The sequence below is a fragment of the Copadichromis virginalis genome, unplaced genomic scaffold (assembly GCF_057382275.1).
Source record: "Copadichromis virginalis isolate Kocher_CV1m ecotype Utaka unplaced genomic scaffold, C_Virginalis_male_GT1.1 unmapped_scaffold_1, whole genome shotgun sequence".
Lineage (NCBI taxonomy): Eukaryota > Metazoa > Chordata > Actinopteri > Cichliformes > Cichlidae > Copadichromis > Copadichromis virginalis.
The window spans coordinates 3,716,244-3,733,823 of record NW_028188589.1 but is presented as its reverse complement, the minus strand read 5'-3'; the positions used below and the strand labels follow the sequence as shown (position 1 = coordinate 3,733,823).

General features: G+C 42.5%; 1 protein-coding gene across 1 annotated transcript; it reads right to left on the bottom strand.

Annotated features, from left to right (window-relative positions):
- Window positions 1-988: 988 nt before the first annotated feature.
- On the bottom strand, window positions 989-2,077 carry LOC146679578 (uncharacterized). Its single transcript, XM_085450396.1, has one exon. It carries the CDS (start codon window positions 2,075-2,077, stop codon window positions 989-991), a length of 1,089 nt encoding a protein of 362 aa, XP_085306522.1.
- Window positions 2,078-17,580: the final 15,503 nt, after the last annotated feature.

Genomic DNA, 17,580 nt, shown 5'->3' with positions numbered 1-17,580 from the left:
GGGGATAAGAGTCTTTTCGGGTAACTTGGTTGAGCCCTCGAAAGTCCACACAAAACCTTGGTTCCGTGGCCGCTCTATTTACAATGACTACAGGAGCTGCCCAAGGGCTTGTGGAAGGTTCAATGATGTTGTCCTTCAACATTTGTTGCACCTGTTCTTCAATCACACGTTTCTTAGCAGGTGACGTGCGATAGGGTGGGAGTTTGACAGGTGTTGCATTGCCAGTCTCTATGGCGTGCTCAGTGAGAGCCATTCGACCAAGTTGACCATCAAACAAGGAGCTAAACTTGCTGAGCAGATTTAGTAAAGCATCCTTGTTGTTCTCTGAGAGACTTGCTTCAGACAGTTTGGCTGTTAAGTCTGAGCGAACCAAGTCCAAAGACATCAGTGTTCCAGGTGAATGTGAGTAATCATTTTGAAGGTCCTCTTCATTGTCTGCAAGTGGGCAGGGGATGTCCTCAATGTAGACTGTTCTAGTGGGAATGTGAATAGAAACAGAAGCTCTTGCCATAAAATCCATTCCCAGAATGAAAGGAGAGGACAAATCTGGTATTATGGCAAAACGCTGGTAAAAGTTCTTGTTCATGAATCCAATATTGAGACAAATAACACCAACAGGGATACAGGGAGCATTATTGGCGAGGTTAACTGCAGGACCATTCCACTCACTTGTGTTTCTAGGGTAAGAGTCATTTACTTGAATGAGATCTGTTCGTACAGCCGAGAGGGAAGCACCCGTGTCGAGGGTAGCATCCACAGATGAAGCATTGAAGTTCACTTTCGTTCTTAGTGGGGTATTCCAGTGGACTTGTGAAAAATTGTCTTCCAAGTGTCCAAGACTGTGTCCACCCTGTAGTGAATCGGGCGTGTGAGGCTCCGTTAGTAACTGGGGGAAGGTTGGCCTCTGTGAAATGTCCTCCCCCCCCTGTAGTTTCCCGAATGCCTGTATTGTGGCTGGGATGTGGTGCTGACCTTTTCATGGCCAGGATCAGAGGGGCCAGAGTGCTGGCAATGGCTGGACTGGGCCATGCCTAGCGGTGTTCGAGGCTCGTTGTGGCAAATGAGGTTGGGTGTTACAGTTTGGGCAGGTGCGTGTAGTGAACCCTGGCTGAGAGCATTTGAAGCAGTAAGGTTCAGGCTTATAGTTGTCTTTGCTACATAAAGCAGGCTGTGGTCTTTGTGGTCCAAGCACTGAGTGAAGCTCATGAGCGCGTAGCAGCAGGTCCATTACAGAAGTGACATTAGCGCCATACAGGGCAACTCTGTATTTTTCGAGAGCATGTTTACTAATTAGGTCAATTCTGTCTTTTTCAGGTGGGGGGCTCTTCAGTTTGTCAAACTCACTCAACATGTGGGCGACAAAGGTTGGGAGCGGCTCGTCCTGAGCCTGAACACGATCCAAAATTCCTCTCAGGATGCGTTCTTGGTTGTCGGAGGGCAGAAAAACTGTCTTAAACAGTTGACAGAATTGAGCCCATGATGTGATGTGGGAGCTCAGTGCCTTGAACCATTTCCCGGGCTCTTTTGCAAGAAAGTGTGGCAGTTCGTTTAGCAATTGCCCATCAGTTAGGTTCAATGAGGCTTTGTATGTGCCAACTGCATTTAACCAGTCCTCAGGTTGCACTTTTCCATCCCCAGCATACACAGGAGGCTCCAGCTTTGCGTGATGTAAAGCTGCCGCAATCACTCTGGAAGTGCTGCTGAGTTCAAGTGAGTGAGATGGGAGGAAAGGATTTGTAGGTTGAAATGGGTTGCTGGGCAGGAACGGATTGGTACTGTTGGTGGGTTCAGTTTTGTCCATCACATGAACATGAGGTGTCGATGTGGCCATTGGGAAAACAGGAGACTGTGGGACTGCAGGAGGGGGAGAGTTTCCTGTTGTGAGTTGGTCCCACTGCCTTAGTAAACTCTGCTGTATGTTCAGTGAGTCACGTAAACAATCACTAAGCTTATTCACCTCAGTTCTTAACTCCACCACTTGTTGGCTAAGGCTAGGAGTCACATTTTCAACTATCTGGCACATAGGTAACGAGGTAAGTTCCATGTCTGAGTCAGAGTCGTCTGGGCAATGTGCCATTGCGATTTCAAAAAAATTAAGCCGCTCCAGGGCACAGCACAGTTATTGATATAGCAGTAAAAGAGTCAGTTAGGTCAAACTAGAAAGACAAAACTGCAAAAATGCGTTCAAGATTAAATTTAGAAAAACCACATATAAAATTTCGCCCAACAAATGAAATTAGACTGGAGTGATCAGAACCATGTTATTACAATAGCATGTCTGCAACACTAGAGCTCAATGCAAGATTAGTTTTAAGTCGTTTTGTTATACTGAGCCGAAGACCAGCACCAACGGTTGTAGTCAGCCAAGCTATCACTTACATGTGCTACAGTCAGTCTCAGCAGAGGTAAAGGGGAATGAAAAGCCAGCAGAAATGTTCATGTCCAGGCTCTCCACAGAAGAATTAATCCTTAGAAGACGAAACCAACAACAAATAACAAATCCACGGAGTCCATTCGCGTCGCGGAGTCAGCTTCTCTCTTTTTCTTTCTCCCAAGCGGAGCAGCAGCACACCACGGTATCCAGAAATTAGTCGGGTCCCACCTGAGCTGAGGCTGCGGCCATGGCTGGAGAAAACGTCCGAGTGTCCGCAAAACTGGGGGGATTTCCGAGACAGTTCACGTGCTAGAAGAGAAGAATCCTCGGCGGGATGCAAAAATCGTCTGAAGTCCAAGGGGAAAAAGTTCGGGCACCAGTTGTAACGTGCAGTGGAGATGAAGCCAGCCGCGGAGGTGTGCAGATGGATAGCGAATGAGCAACAGCTTCTGACTTTCCAAAAAGTACTCATTTATTTACAATATCAAAAATAAAAGTGCTACCTCTACCACACATTACTAAAGAGCACACTAGTCCGCGTACACACGGGAGCATCCATTACAGGAGGAGTGCGAAGAAGAACAAAAAGGGGGTGACACCAGTTGTGAGACAGGAGGCGCCGCCATGTGGTGATACACTGCATTACAATAGCAACTGTTACAATATAAATATTGTTCTGAGAGGCTTTTTGTTGGTTGAGTCTGAAATTGATTGTATGTACAATTCATATCCTTATAAAACGGCAGAAATATGGTGTTTTATTAATAAACTTACATTTATGGATATAAAATAGCTAAAAGTATTAACAATTTTTTTTTATAAAAAAACATTTATCATTCTTCCTGGGGAACTTAAAGAAAAAGAATAAAACATTTTCCCATCGTAAAGAAAACTCCCTTAAACTATAGACAATAACAAAACTGCTAAATTCTTCCAGAATCTCTGTGTAGAGGAACCAAAAGAGATGTGCCACAGTTTCTGGATGATCCCCACAGAAAGTTCAATTAGTATTTATGTCTCTTTTAAATGTTACCATATAGTGACTGGCTGGGTAACATTTATGAAGAATTTTATATGAGATTTCCTTCACCTTGTTCACAATTAGATATTTATGGGATCATCCAGACTGTCTTCCAGGTGATATCTGGAACATGTCGGTTCCAGTAAGATATTCTATATATGGGAGAGACATGATATCTTCTTGGAATAAACTACGTATTCTCTTATTGCTGTTACCAAGTTCCTGTGAAAAGCAGATTTTTCCCACTGCTGACTCAGCTGGATCAGGGAGAGTGACTGAGGCAGATATTGAGCTGTCAGTGTTTTTATATAACATTAAAGTCCCTGAGGGTATGGCACCAAGCACCATTGAGAATTCCCCAACACTGTTTGACAAGTTTGACGAGCATCTTGACTTTTGGTCTTTGGATATTAACAGTCCTGGATATGTGACTTCTTGTTTAACAGAAATGTTACAGAGAGCATTTGCAGTGCAGCTTTTAATTGCTAGTAATTCAAATTTTTTTAGATTTCGACATAAAGCAGATGCCTCAGAGAAATCACTAATAACACTAAGGGCTGGACGGATTTGATTTGCATTCTTCAAGAAGAGTGTGGTGTCATCAGCTAGCTGGCTGATGATGAGCTCCTTATCAGCTGTGCTGATTCCTTGTATAACAGGTCAAATCTCGGGGTGGAGTCTTAATCGTTTTAATTGAGCTATTGCCATTCGTGTACAAGGTTTTGATAGCTTTACAGAAAAATGCCAAATTTTTCCAAAGAGTGGAAAATAAATTGATGTTCAATTGTATCAAAAGCCTTTTAAAAATCCAGGAAGAGAATGAAGCTATAGTCAGATACCAAATCAGAGTAATCAAGTAGATCTAAAACCAGTCTCATGTTCTTAGAAAGGTGTCTGTTTCTCATAAAGCCTGATTGTGTCTCATCGATAATTGTGTCCAAGAACTCTTTCATTCTGTTAGCAAGTACTAAAGCCATAATCTCATAGTCATCATTGAGCAGACAGATGGGTCTCCAATTATCAATAAGAAGTAAGTCTTTGTTTGGCTTTGGAATAAGTGTTATGAGACCCTGAGTAAGAGTAGGAGGGAGGATGTTATTCTCTACACTTCCTATGAAAAGCTGCAGTAAGAACGGAGCCAGGAGATTAGAAAATGATTCATAAAACTCTGCAGTTAAACCATCTGTGCCGGGAGATTTGTTGGCCTTAAGTGCAGAAATAGGATTACAAACGTCCTCCACAGTCAGAGGGCTGTCACAGTGACTTCTATCTTCCACAACAATAGTTTTTAGGTTTTTAATATTATTGAGAAACAGCGTTGAGACATATATACATTAGGGGTGCAACGATACACAAAATTCACGGTTCGGTTCGATACTTTGGTGTCACGGTTCGATATTTTTTCGATACAAAAAAATGTTCATGCATTTTTAATTTGTCATTTATTAAAATTATAAATATATATTTTAACTCAAAAGTACAGTTTTTAAATTTAACCCTAACCCTTGTGCGTGTTTTTTATTTTGACAGCGAATACGCACCTGTGGACCACTTATGTGCAGCCCTGGTTATATAGCTCGTCATATTGCAGCCACAGAAATTCTTTTGTCCATGAAACCATAAAGCTGCACTTTCTTTTTGCCTTATAGTCTGATTTGTCATAACTTCTCCGTTTTGTGGTAAGCTTTTCTTTGGCTGTCACTTCTTCACCCTGACCTGTCTTATTTGGCTCAGCAGAACTAAAATAATATAAAATATATATCATATATCCTGCTGCTTTTACACACGCACTCAGCGATTCTCTGCGCGATCAACCTCTCACATAAGACGATGTCAGAGGAATTGGTGCACAAATTATCATCACTCACCAATCAGTACTGTCGCTCTCTATACACAGTTCGCGCGATTGCAAAGTGAAAGCAAACAAACAAGCGCAAATTCAAACGCGATTTCAATATGTCACATATTGACAGTGGCTCACCCAATGACATAATTACCCAGCTACATTTCTGAAAGAATGCAAAAGTATTGACATATATTTTTCCTTCCTACAATAGCCCGACGGGCAGGGCAGAGATAGATTTTGGTACCCCGACTGAAAAAATCGCTAGCCCCGGGACGTCGGGCTAGCGATATTGCGAGCCCTGTATCTGATTGAGGAATCACTCATCTTGGAAAAGAGAGTTTATTACAGAAAAATGTCTCTTTCCAAAATAAAAGCTATACTATCCGCTTCTTCTGGGCTATATTCTCAGCAGCATATTAAACATATCAGGTCTCCATAAGGAGAATCATGTGCTAACAGCTGTCTAAATGACTCGGCTAAAGTTTGTAGCATGCGTGCTTGTTGTTTTTGTCTTTGCACTAGGATGATGTCGGCGTAAATGTGCAGTCATATTCGTTGTGTTCCCACTAGTGCTTTCAGATTAATCTCGTTGAAATAACCTTAACGCCACAACACGGCAAATCTCCGTTAACGAGCTACCGCCGATCGTCCCGTGCATGGGGCTAGACGGCCAACACGTTAACCAGCTAACTGCGCTAACACACTAGTTCACACCAATGTAATTGAACATTGCATGGCATATCCAACATACTGTTTTACCTGAGTCCATGACTCGCTTACCTTCAGGGTCATACGTCACATGAAAACCAAAATAATTCCAAACGCCAGATCTGAATGAGGGTGGGGGAGGTCCACTTCTGTCTCGCTAGCTTGCCCTGCGCTCTTCCTTCTGACCATGCTGTCTGTGTTGAGCGCTCAGTGAATCTGCGTTCGACTACTCCGCCTAGGCTGTACTCTCGAGCCTAGGCGGAGTAGTCGAACGCAGATTCACTGAGCGCTCAACACAGACAGCATCGTCAGAAGGAAAGTTGATAAAATAAATTACAAATTTTGTATTGTTCGATACATATGCGTACCGAACCGAAAGCACTGTATCGAACGGTTCAATATCGATACGAATATCGTTGCACCCCTAATATATATATATATATATATATATATATATATATATATATACACACAGTGGGGCAAAAAAGTATTTAGTCAGCCACCGATTGTGCAAGTTCCCCCACCTAGAATGATGACAGAGGTCAGTAATTTGCACCAGAGGTACACTTCAACTGTGAGAGACAGAATGTGAAAAAAAAATCCATGAATTCACATGGTAGGATTTGTAAAGAATTTATTCGTAAATCAGGTCTGGATTAAAGAGCTGATTTGTTAAATCGGGAACTCACAAAATACCAAAATATCACCACCGGTGGATCACACCTCTCAGATGTTCTTATCTCAGTGCACTGTAACAAAAGCACAAACAAACGCAACCAATAAAATACTAATAAAGTAACAAATACTGGGGCCCATTGCAAACATGTCCAAGCATAAAACCATCTTTCTCTCTCTTAGAGAAAGAAAACAATCCAAACCTCACTGATAAAATCAACCTAGTGTTAAGCAAAACCCAAAAATCAACCAAAACTTCACCAGAAAGTTTTTCTCCCTCCCGGGACAATATTGTGCAGGAATACAGGCACCGTAACTCCTTTTGCACTGACAAAAACATGTTGGATTTACTTGATTCAATAGTGGACACTGGTTGCACACAAATGTTTTGCTTTGGCAGAAACTTCTTTGCAAGCTCCTTTGACTTAAACAACTGAGTTAAATCAACACAACCTTTTCATATTCAGTAAACCTGCATGTTGTGTTCATAAAACACGATTGAAACATGTTCAGATGGAGTAAGTTGAGCTCCTGGAACATTTTAATCCTTCAATTGAAATTGAATGGGTCTACAACAACTACCATCCTCCTATCTCTATCCTGGTTGCAGCAGGGCTGGGAAATAACCCTGAAGTGATAGGTTACCAGGCAGGGTACACCCTGGACACCTCACCAGTCTATCAGATAGAAACACGCAGCCGTTTACATTCATGGATAATTTAGCCCAGGACCTTCTTACTGTGGAGCAACAGCACTAACCAGCATGCCAACAATGGAGGAAATACAGGAAAGCTATGATTTCCTGTATTTGAGGCAGAATTCTTTTGTTCTTGCCCTTGACAGGTTAATCCACAATAAATAGCAACAGCATGCATGTGGTGTGTGTGTCGTTGTCTGCCTCTTATAACTCCAGTGATTTTCCTGTAGTTTGAAATCTTATGCGGTGTTGACACAATAATTTGTTGTAAACCAGGAAATTCCCAACTGTGGTAGAAAGCACAGCTTAGCCTTAGCAAATGTTCAAAGAAAAGTCGTCACTTCCTGATTTCTGCTTCACTGATAAATATTGTCACACTGGGGTTTTTGCAAATGATATCAGTGAGCACTGTGTGGCAGCTGGAGTCAGACAACTGAAGCTCCCACAATCAAGACCACAAACAGCTTTCAAAGGAGATTTGAAGCTTTTCTGGCAGCAAGCTTCATGATTTATGGGACTGGAACTGGAACAGAAACTACCTGATCACCAATGGTGAGCTGGCATGGAATTATTTTTATGACATTTTATCAAAGTTATAAATAAGCATGCCCATTAACACATAGTGAGTGAGCATGTTGTCTTCCCACGCAGTGAACAGCGGATGCTAATGTTTCTGTCACTTTTTACAGAGTCAAACTCAAAGTAAGGTCAGTGCTTCCACGCTTTAAACGCTGCACGCTCACACTCTCTCCACACTCGATAGATTATCCATTGTTCATCTGCACACAGCTGCGGTTTTAGTAACGCAGTAACGCAGCATGCTTACGGGAAAGTAACAGTAATCTAATTACCTTTTTTGCAATAGTAATCCCTCACTTTACTCGTTTCTTGAAAAAAGTAATCGGATTACTGCCCATCTCTGGTTGGAGCTGTGCACTTGTGGGTTCCACCTTGTGTACACGTTTATCTTTGCTGTGTGTACTTGTACCTCTGAGTGGAAGCTGAACTCTTGAGTTCGAGTATCGAAGCATCAGCTGTGACGTTAAAGTCCAAACAGCTCGTTCATTTGACGTGCAAATGAACGAAGGTAACGCCGTTTTCATGTGGATGTGTCACTGAGACACTTTCCACATCCACAGCTCACAAAATGGGAAAACTGTAGAAGTATAACAATGAAGAAGTTACTATGTTACGGGTCCCAAGGATGAAGACCTCGATGACAAATATGTTACCTGTAAAAGCAGGTGAAGAGCAGAGTAAGGAAGACACGATGCGTCTCTGCTTTCCTCCAGAACGTGTCTGAGTCTGATTTATTTCACACAAATAAATGCTATAAAACACTAAACATGAGCTTTCAATATACTGTTCAGCTGGTTCCTCATTCACATCAATTACATTTACTTATTTCACAACATCAGTGAAATATACTCTTTTTAACTGGTTCAGTTTCTCAAGTTCACACTTCTTTCCATAACAGCTACATCCTTTTATCATATCAATAAACACATCACATTGTCTTCTGCAGTGTCTTACTGGCTAAACAGTTCTATTCAATAACAGCATTGGTAAATACATTACATTTGTTCCCTCCAGTAATTTACTGGCAAAATCACTATTTAGTGCATCATGAAACACAGCTTGTTGAATCAACCCATGAATGCCTCTGTTAGCTACACAGAGTTGCTCAGAGTGCTTGTGTTACACTAGCTAATCTACTCAGTCACTTTAACAGAACTATTAACATTCACATCTCACAGAACTGATTTGATTGGAGCATTACAACACGTTTGCACAGAGCATAGGAGCGCACTGACTCTGCTTCACGAGCGCTCCACCTAACGAGCGGGCTCGCGGTGCGGTCGCGCGGGACACTCCTCTGGTTTTCTCCCGTGTTTACATATAAATAACTTTGGCGGACCGCCTTAACTCTCCCATTCACATTAACGTGGGTAACCATGGTGACAATAAACAACATTTTCGGTGCGAGCACCGTGTACCGACCTGTAAAAGCAGGTGAAGAGCAGAGTAAGGAAGACACGATGCGTCTCTGCTTTCCTCCAGAACGTGTCTGAGGAAGCAGCGGAAGGTGGGCTCCACTTACTGCTCCCCGAAACCCCGGAGCAAGCACCAAAGTTCCGCCCTCACTGCTTTCTAACATAAAATGAATCCCTGTTACATGGATTTTCTATCCTCTTAAAGAAACTGAAAATAAATACATATAGCAATGAAAAATGTCCCGTTACATGAGTGTTTTACACAAAATAATATTCATGTGGTCATTCCCTCACAGGGGTGCCACAACTACACTGCTGTTTTGACAGAGACACAGTGTGTTTATCTAACTTGGCTGAAGCCAAAGTTCTCCAGACAAATTCAGTCTGTTTCTGCCAAGTGTGAACTCACTGGATGAGCGCCAGATACACAGAATCAAAAAGGGATAAATTACTTTTCTTATGTCATGTTCCCGTCACAAACTGGCTCAAGGAGAGGGGAAGCAGGAGTCCACAGATGAAATGTTCCTATAAATAAAGTGGAATTTATTCAAACTTTACCAAAACTTCAACACATCAAATAGAAGCAGTTCAGCAGGGAGTGGATGTGTGTTGCATGTGCCAGGTGGATGCAGAGAGAGGCCAGGGCCACGTTCAAACCTGAACACGCTGCACAGTGTTTTCTTCCATTTGTTAGGGATGAATGAAATGCTTCCTTGAAAGGATGTGTGCAGTCACCAGTGGGCGTGGAAGCATGTGCGCCCTCATTTGGTGGGTGTGCAAGAAAAGTCATCCTGTCACACAGCAATGCCTACATAAATCACACCACTCTGCTTAAAATAATAATGTTTAGTGAAGCAGGTGAAGCAAAGGGCTGCTTTTAATAGGCTGGGAGACCCAGGTGTGCTGCTTTAGCTGCTGAGCCTCTTATGACAGAACAGCGGAGAGTGGTAAGAAGGGAGGAGGGGGTCTGGCTGTGTTTGTGAACGATAGATGGTGTAACTCTGGGCATTTCTCTATCAAAGAGACGCTATGCTGTAAGGACATTGAGCTGCTAGCGGTTAGCATGAGACCGTACTATCTACCACGAGAGTTTACACACGTGATTATGATAGCTGTGTATGTCCTGCCCTCTGCTAACGCTGCAGCAGCCTGTGAGGTCCTGCACACTGTAACCAGCAGACTCCAAACACAGCACCCTCAGGCCCTTTTCCTGATCTCTGGGGACTTTAAAGATGATGTAACCATTTAATTATGGTTACATAATTAATTATGTAATTAATTATGTAATTAATTACATAATTAATTACATAATTAATTATGTAATTAATTATGCAAAATGCAAAACGCTCAGCTGTGTCTCCAATCAAAGCTCTGTAACTTCAGAGTAGAGCTGGGCGATATGAGATTTTTTCATATCACGATATGTTTTTTTCATTTCAGTCGATAACGATATCTATCACGATATAAGCCAAATAACTATATTTGTAAGATTTAAATGTGCCGTTGCTCACAAGTAAAATGTGAAATAATCAGCAGCTTGTTTTGATTTAAATATTTATTTCCCATAATAAGTTCAACAGGGTAGATGTACTTAAGGAACATGAGACTTTTTCAGATAAATAAAGGCAAATATTGCAAACTACACAAAAGGCAGCCGCTAAAGCGTTTAAGTTTCAAAATAGAACAAACGAAACAGACTAAATTGTCAATTCCACTTAGAAACAAAATATTAATTCTAAAAATAAATCTTAGTTTGTTTTACAGAAGAACAGACAAAACTGACTAACTTTTGTCAATATCAAATAAACTGAGAACTAAAAGGAAATTCTCAATCTCTCCTTGTTGTATAGCTGAGCTTTTCAAACAGTTTTAACAGTTACTTTAGTCTGACAAAAGCCGAATGACGAATTAGCGCTTCCAGTCAGAGACTGAGGCTATGTCCACACGTACACGGGTATTTTTGAAAACAGAGATTTTCCGTTTTCGTTTTAAAAAATAATCCGTCCACACATAAAGGCAAAAATGAAGGAAAACGCTGCTATGAACATGCCAAAGCAGCAGGTGGCGCTAGATTCCTAACCGTGCAGAAATGTTGGCCAATCAGAAGTCTAGAAGCCTCGGTGGGAAAAAGTAAACAAAGCTGGGGCATAGAAGCAGAACCGAGTCGTATGTGTGGAGGGACAGTAACTGTGTGTATATGTAAGCATTTAAACACTGCAGAGAGTAGAATTAACAGTATTGTAGAAATTCATTTCACCGAAACAATAACGTGGCGCACAGTGTGACGCATGCACCAGTTTATTGTATTTCCAGACTTGCTTTCGGCACAATTTACAGTGCACGCTACTCTGTTTTTTGTCAGACTTGAAATAGCCGAAATACCTTCACCCTACGGAACTTCTATGGCTCTTCCGTTCAACAATCTCTCCGACGTTGGAACCATCATCTGTTTTCTCTTCGGTCACGCTCAGTTGATTTTTCTAGTCGGCACACTCATTTCCTCCATTACCCGCTGGCTGCTTCCCAAACAAACACACGTGCGGCTTGGCACTTGTGCTGTAGGTAACAAGTCACGCGACGTGACGCTGCGGCTGTGATTGGTTCGGCTCTGCGCTACTTAATTTGGATTGGCTGACTTTTTTTTTTTTTTTAAAGAGGACAAGAGCGGCGAGGTCTATCGCGATAGCTTAATTTCTCTATCGAGTAATAGTTATATCGCGATACATATCGTTATCGTTCTATCGCCCAGCTCTACTTCAGAGGTGATGTTCATATGTTGACTAATGGTTTTCTTTCATTTTTGATGTACTGCAGAATATTTGTATAAAATCCAGGCCAGGAAAATCTCCTTCATGTGTTTCTGTGTTTTGTCTTCAGCTACGTTGACACAAAGGCCTCTGCTGTGACGCTCACACCTTTGATAAAGTCTGGAGAGTGTCAGCTTCCTGTTTATAGATACAAAAATATGTAATGTTGTGAACTCTGGCCGCAGCGGCGCAAGAAAAAGGAGAATTACGGGAAGCACTCACAACAGGTAAAATCAAAATAACAAAGTAAAGTAGGATAAAATAAAAACCAACAAAAGAACAACACAATATACTTCCCCGTACTGTTACTGCTAACCTCTGTTAACCTAGTAACTCTTACCTTCTAACTGACAGCTGGTCAATAAACGAGCTCCATAAACGCTCCATATTCACCTTTACATGGAATATAAAGGGAAAAGAAGAAACACAGTGCTGTGTCAGCGTTAGACATATAGATATATCCTTGCTTTTAATATATTTGAAGGTGGGTGGGAGAGGTGCTTCTCCGCGTAGTCTACGGTCTCTTTGGGATCGGTAAAGCTTTTCCTCACATCACCATGGGTCACTAACAGCTTTGCAGGGTATAGCAGTCTGTACCTGACGCCGGTCATCCCACGTAGTCTTCCTCTCATATTTGCAAATGCGGCTCTGCGTTTCCAACAGAGGGAGGGAAATCTGGGAGGATGTTTATTTTAAAAACCCTTATACATCAGGTTCTTGTTCTCTGCAGCTTTCAGCAGAATTTCCTCACCAATGTGGTAGTAGTGCAATCTCAAGATGATGGGCCGAGGAAGATGACTTTGTTTGGGACGCTGGCGATTCACTCTATGTGCTCGATCGATGAGTGGCTTCTCCTCGAGAGATAGCGCCTCCGCCAACAGGTGTGAACCAACTCAGTCATCTTGGGTCCCTCTGTGCCTTCTGGTATTCCTGCAGTTCTTAAATTATTCCTCCTGGAGTGCCTCAAGAGCTCCACATCTCTCATCTAACTTCTTTACCTCCGCAGACAAACGCTCCACAGTGGCCTGGAGAGTGGCGATGGTGTCAGAGTGGTTCGAGGCACAGTCCTGCAGTTCAGTCAAAGTGTTATCATGCCTGGCCACGTCGCTTTTTATGTCCGAAATTGAGGGCTGGATGCTCTGGTTCAAGGATGATATCTCGCCTCCTATGGTGGTAGAAATCTCTAATATGCAAGTGTCCAGTGCTAGTTAGTTAGTTCTAGTTCTAGTGGTTAGTGGGGCTTTATTTGATGATTCTAGTGTGTGTTACATTGTTGTCATATTGTTGAGTCGCAGAGCTGTACAGTGTTACAGTTTCTGTAGAGTCTGGTATAAGGAACTCAGATCCCTCTGTGAATAATGTTCACTGAAACTGATCTGTAGTTAATGAACTAGTCAGGATTTACACTAGAGAATGTTTCTGCCATTACATGGCCTGTATTTGTAGAGCGCTTTACTCGTCCCTAAGGACCCCAAAGTGCTTTTTTGCCCAAGGACACAACGACCGAGACTGTCCAAGCCGGGGCTCGAACCGGCAACCTTCCGATTACAAGACGAGCTGCCAACTCTTGAGCCACGATCGGCCCACATATTGTTGTCTTTTGTTGCAGACACCAAGTGTTGAGATCCTGTCTCAACCTCCTACATTCTTCCAGCAGGTTACACATTATTTTTTGTATTTGGAATCAAATATATGTGTCAGTTGGGCCTAGTGCAGGGGTCAGCAACCTTTAACACCCAAAGAGCCTTTTGGACCCGGTTTCCACGCAAAGGGTCAGGGTTCGGGAAAACACTGGGAGCCGCAAATACTTTGTGACATCTAAAATGAAGATAACACTGTGTATATTGTTTTTACCTTTATGCTTTGTGTGAACAACTACAGTGTGTTGCTTATGAAATCCATGAAGTGCTACAGAGAAAATTACATTTGATTTATGTAATGAAGACATTTTGAGCTCTTAAAGAAATATAACAAAGGAAAGCTGAACTACAATGATCCATGTAGCAAACACAAACTGTTATATCGCCTTTGGGCTTTTGGAGCCTTGACCTGACTTTTAAAAAATAATTGGAAAAAAGCTCTATGCTGCTACAAAATGAAAAATAGATATTTGCAAAATTCTGCCTAAGTATGTATTTTATGCTGACATAATGTGGATCCAAGATCCATAACTGGCCTACCTGGGGCTGAAAGTCTCCATAAATGCAGGCGTTTCGGCGGCTACACCGGCTTCCACGAGTGTGACGCTTATTTTGAGAAAATAATAGAATATAAATGTATTTTTATATTCCAATATCACAATAATCTTCCAATGTAGAACTACAAGTTAAAAAAGAAGTAACATAAATCAAATCCACTTCAGCTAAATACTTCTCATTTATTTCCATCTTACATGCTGTGACTGCAGCCATTCCCACATCTCTGTGAATGGGACTCATGGACATGGATCAGTGGTTGTTGATCAATGGTCCTGAGAATCTGCATAATTAAGATGAAGGAACGGAGCTCCCAGCCCATCGTTCCTGCAGCTGCTTTCAGTCTTTATGCAAATGTCCTGTTTGTAAGACTGAAACCTGCAGCTGAGACTGAAGACGTCACCTGATGATGACGACACGTTTCTCCCACAAAACGCTGCGTCCAGATGAACAGAAGCAACAGACTCACTTTCCTGGATGATTGAGATGCATCAAGACTTCATTGTGTGTTACTTCTCATTCAGCACAGACACATTATTCCTGTTAGGTCATGTCAGCTGTCACTCAGTACAAGCACAACTGTGAACAACACAAACTTCTCTTCAATGTGTCACAGAAACACTAAGTGTGAGAGCCTGTATGACCCACAGGACAGACTGTAAGCTCTGCTGGCTGCACAGCACTTTGTAGCAGTTTTCCAACATGTCCTCCACCCGTGATGTCAGTGGTGGGACCCCAGTCACAGCACTCAGCACCACCTCCTTTAAATGGATTTTATAGCAGTTCCTCCCGTTACTCGGTGCAACGCTTCTTAAATGTGTTTTTGCAGGATAAAACACAGCAGGTGGTGTAGAGAGGACGTCAGCTGACGGAGCAGAGGGAGGCAGACTGTGGATAAATGACAGAGTGAGAGGAGAGCAACCATGACAGAAGCACAGGTGTGGCAGATAGAAGTGGCTTTATAGACACTTATTGTCAGTCCTCGTGCATGCTGTGGAAATAAGTGTCTGTGTCATGAGGTGACATGTGAGCTTATCTTTGGTCAATAAAGCTGAACGACCAGTTTTCACTTTGCTTGTTACGCTTGTTTAGTGACGTCTGGGTTTCTGTGGAGCCCGAATTTTGATGAGTTCTGGTGAAATCATCTGAGATCATCTGAGCATCGGTGAAGAGTCAGCAGAGAAAGTGTGGGACAGAAGTTTGCTTTGGACACATGGACTGAAATCAAAAAGTAACAAACAGGATTTCCAATGGACAGTATGGAGAAGTGAAAGTACACAAAGGCTGTGCTGGAACACGTGTGTTACACTTTTTGACAGCTGAGAACAAAGCACAATATTTTGCATCATCTCTGCAGTGTCTCTTCTTTCCTCTGCTGTTGTGCTTTTAGCTCCAAACTGTTTCAAATGGTTTGTCAGCAAGCTGACCTCTGACCTCTGCAGTACTAACTCCTGACCCGTACAAAGAGCGGGCGTTTCTGACCTTTGACCTGCAGCTGTATGTCTCTCAGTCTCAGTTCTTCTCTCCGTCACTGATGGAGCAGGTGTAGTTGCTGCTGACAGTCAGTCGTTTGTTTTCTCAGAGCGAGGCTGAAGTCTGAACTGTTCAGAGCATCAGGTCTCATCAACGTGCGCTGCTGTAACGCCGCTTTGTCCTCTGAGATCACCAGGTATGAAACCTGAGTGCTGACAGAGCAGCATGTTCCCCCTCATTCACCTCCACCACCACAGCCAAGGCATGCTGGGAAACTGAGGACACACAGACGGAGAACTGAAGTGTCTGCTGTGTGTTCATCTCAGAGTCCTCACAGGTGACACATTAGCTCCAGAACACCAAGCCAGGTGTTTGAAGCCTGACAGGGATTCTTCCCATCCAGAGGGAGGATTTAGCTGCACAACAATGAACATTAGTGTGTAGTTTAGAAACACAGACTGTGCCTGCACTGCATCTAGTGAAGAAAAGTGTTACTGCCAGAGAACGAGGCTCCTTTAAAGCAGCTGATATTAAGGTTGAAAAATCAACAATAAGCTGATGTAATCAACGTTTCACAAAATGGTCAGCAGCTAAAATCTGGAGCCGTTCTTTGGTGGTAATTAACAGTTTGTTCTTGTTAGCTAATTATGTAATTAAAGGTAGCAGCAGAAGCCTTGTGTTGAAAGCCCATTCACTCACACATTCACACAGTATGTGTGTGTCTGTGTTACACTGTGGACATCCCTTCTGTTGGAGCGCCATCTTGTGGCAGGTTTAAGAAATGTTCTTCTTGTAAATCCAAACTGATGCACCTCCATAGCAGACTGTGGAGGCTTTCAGTGACATGAAGACTTGATTTATACTGTCATATTCTCCTGTTACACAAAGCACAGCACGCTGAACATGGATGAACTGAAACTCCCAGCATCTGACTGAGGAAAAGCACAAATCATTCTCACACTGACTCCTGCTTGATTTTAGATTTGCTTTCAAATCCTCACACTTTCATATGAAGCACTAAATGGGCTCCAGACTGTTTATCTCAGCTTCCTGTCAAACACACTGCTGCTCACACCGAGGCTCAGTTTACTCCTCCAGCCTGGCTTAACCTGCTGTCTGTTAAAAACAGTCCCACACTCCTCTGTTTAATCCTTCTGATCAGACTCTTTGATTTTGTATTGTTTTTACCTGAAGTTGTGTTTTTGACATGGTTCTGTCTGTGAAATAAAGCTCACACACACACTGCTACAGTCCTTCATACACTTAGAAACGAAGCTGCTCCTTTCCTCAGTGCTGACACATAAAGAAGAGTTGGTTTTATATCCAACACGTCTCTGTTCCAGAAAACAGCTTCAGCAGCCTCTGAGTCTGAACTTGGAGTTGGTTATAAGCCACAGGCCTGTGTGCACAGCAATGAGGAAATATAATGCAGTAAGTGAAACATGGATGTGTGGAACAGATTATCCCAAAGGTTGATTCTGTTCATCTGGACGTTCTCAGTGAAACATTTGGTCTCTCGGTCAGGTGACTCCTTTAGTCTCAGCTGACTGCAGCTTTCCAAACCTTTGTCACTGGATCACTCACTTCATCTCCAACGTGTCCCTGACACAGACAGCTGGAGCCGTTACAGCAAAATCATTGATCATCGTTTTTAGAACATTAGCTGGTGTTGGTGGGCAGGCTAGCAGTGCTAATTGTTAGCACTAGTTCTGCTGCTCTCCCTTTGTCTCTGTTATTGTTGGTCTTTAGTGAACAATAGAAAGTGTCTTCATGAGACTGTTGCCTAATGT